This window comes from Wasmannia auropunctata, unplaced genomic scaffold (genome assembly GCF_000956235.1).
Source record: "Wasmannia auropunctata unplaced genomic scaffold, wasmannia.A_1.0 LD309231.1, whole genome shotgun sequence".
NCBI lineage: Eukaryota > Metazoa > Arthropoda > Insecta > Hymenoptera > Formicidae > Wasmannia > Wasmannia auropunctata.
The window spans coordinates 1-1,763 of record NW_012053659.1 but is presented as its reverse complement, the minus strand read 5'-3'; the positions used below and the strand labels follow the sequence as shown (position 1 = coordinate 1,763).

The 1,763-nt window shown below is 31.2% G+C and overlaps 1 protein-coding gene across 1 annotated transcript; it reads right to left on the bottom strand.

The window, feature by feature from the left end:
• Positions 1-160: 160 nt before the first annotated feature.
• Positions 161-1,199, bottom strand: LOC105461098 (the record flags this gene model as incomplete). The annotated part of the gene is made up of 2 exons (XM_011707584.1): positions 375-1,199; positions 161-247 (listed from the first exon to the last, which is right to left on the bottom strand). Coding segments are annotated over exons 1-2 (912 nt in total), but the record flags the coding sequence as incomplete, so codon positions are not given.
• Positions 1,200-1,763: the final 564 nt, after the last annotated feature.

The window sequence follows — 1,763 nt, the reverse complement described above, 5'->3', positions numbered from 1 at the left end:
AGACGTGTGCTCTTCCGATCTCGATATGAATTGAAACATTATTATTAAGTATGTCACAATGCTACCCATTATCTAGAAAGAAAATTAAAAAAATAATTTATGCACATTATAGAAGTTATTTTTATTATAATATATATAATTAATATAATTATTTACTTACTTCTGCAAGAAGCTTCGCGTCCACAGTAAGACATTTCGCGGAAAATGTGTTATTGCAATGAAGTATTTGCAAGGAAAACAGTTGTAGCTGCAAAATATGAAATTGATAAACGCAGAATTGAAAAAATAATTATGAATCCAACAAAAATGTGTTAAAAACCGTTTCAGTATATATGAAAATACAAAAGAAATATAAAACTTCAACGTTATACTACCTCATCTTTGATTTGTTCATTCGTAGTACTGTTAAAAGCATCATGAATAGAAGTGCCGACTTGTTGAGCCTGATTTTTGCCTGTCTCGCAGGCCCATACTATTAATACTATTTTTATAAAATAGTGTGCAATATGCGACAAAAAATATACGTGAAATAATCCATTTATTGGAGTTGTTGATAAAGAATATTGCCATATATATATGTAGAAATATAGGTACACAGTGAGATTGGAGATGGTTATAACTATTGTAGCAAGAAGCTGAAAGCTAAAGATTGAGTTGAGCATCTGTACCGTATCACTGATCGTCAGATGTTGTTTTTTCAGAGCTTTGATCTCCATGATCAGAAATGGAGTTTTCTGCTCGTAATAGATCAATCTAGGAACATGTTGTTTATTGTGTATAACTATGAGTTCTCGCATATTTGCCAGATTGTTATTGAGTTCTTTAAAGCACTCCTTTAATACACAAACGCAATTCATATACAGCATATCCATCTGAAATATCACTAGATGGATATAGAGATTATCGAAGTTACTTTGCTTCGAGGCAATAAATATTAATAAGTACCCAATTAAATGAAAACAAAAAATAAAAAAAAAAATGATATCCTTAGCATGAATCAATCTAGATAATTTCTGATATGATTTTGAGGGCAGTCTTGAAGAGATTTTCAATATAGTCCGAAACAAGCGTGTTCGTGGGCCAGTTAGAATTAACGTCACGATTATCATGAAATCACTAAGCACTGAGGCCCAGGCCCGCACAAGAAGTATGGGTAAGTCTTTCATCTCCAGTTTCACATAAACGAAAACGTAGATCATTTTTAATGTGTAAATATTATAAATGCAAATAACAACAATTGATAAAATGTAGTATGGTTTTGAAACTTCGAAAGTCGAAGTGTTTTTCTTATATGGAAATATTCCAAGAATTCGACATAAAGTGAAACAAGGATACATAAGGGATTGAAAGTCCTTGGCGTTGAACAATTGCCATTTTTTCCTTTTTTGTTTTTCTTTTTTAGATTCTCCTTGGAAATTCGACGATAAATTCAACATGATCAGTGATGTCACGAGAAAGCAAAAGTCAAATTATATATACAGTGATCTAAAAATTATTTATTTAATTATTGATATATGTTGGTATTAATGTAGATGTTACTAGAACGGGCTTCTTTTCTAAGCATAACCTTTTCGCTATTTCCGCTTTTTTCACTTAACTAAACCGACATTGACTGTTCACCTTCGATGTACACACGTTGAATTTAATTTCAATACTGCGAATATAAATTGTTGTCTTTTCTATAATGACACAAGACTGAAAGGAGACTTTATTAGACGTGATGGCAATTTTTGATTGACAATTGTCATTTCTGTATGAAAGAG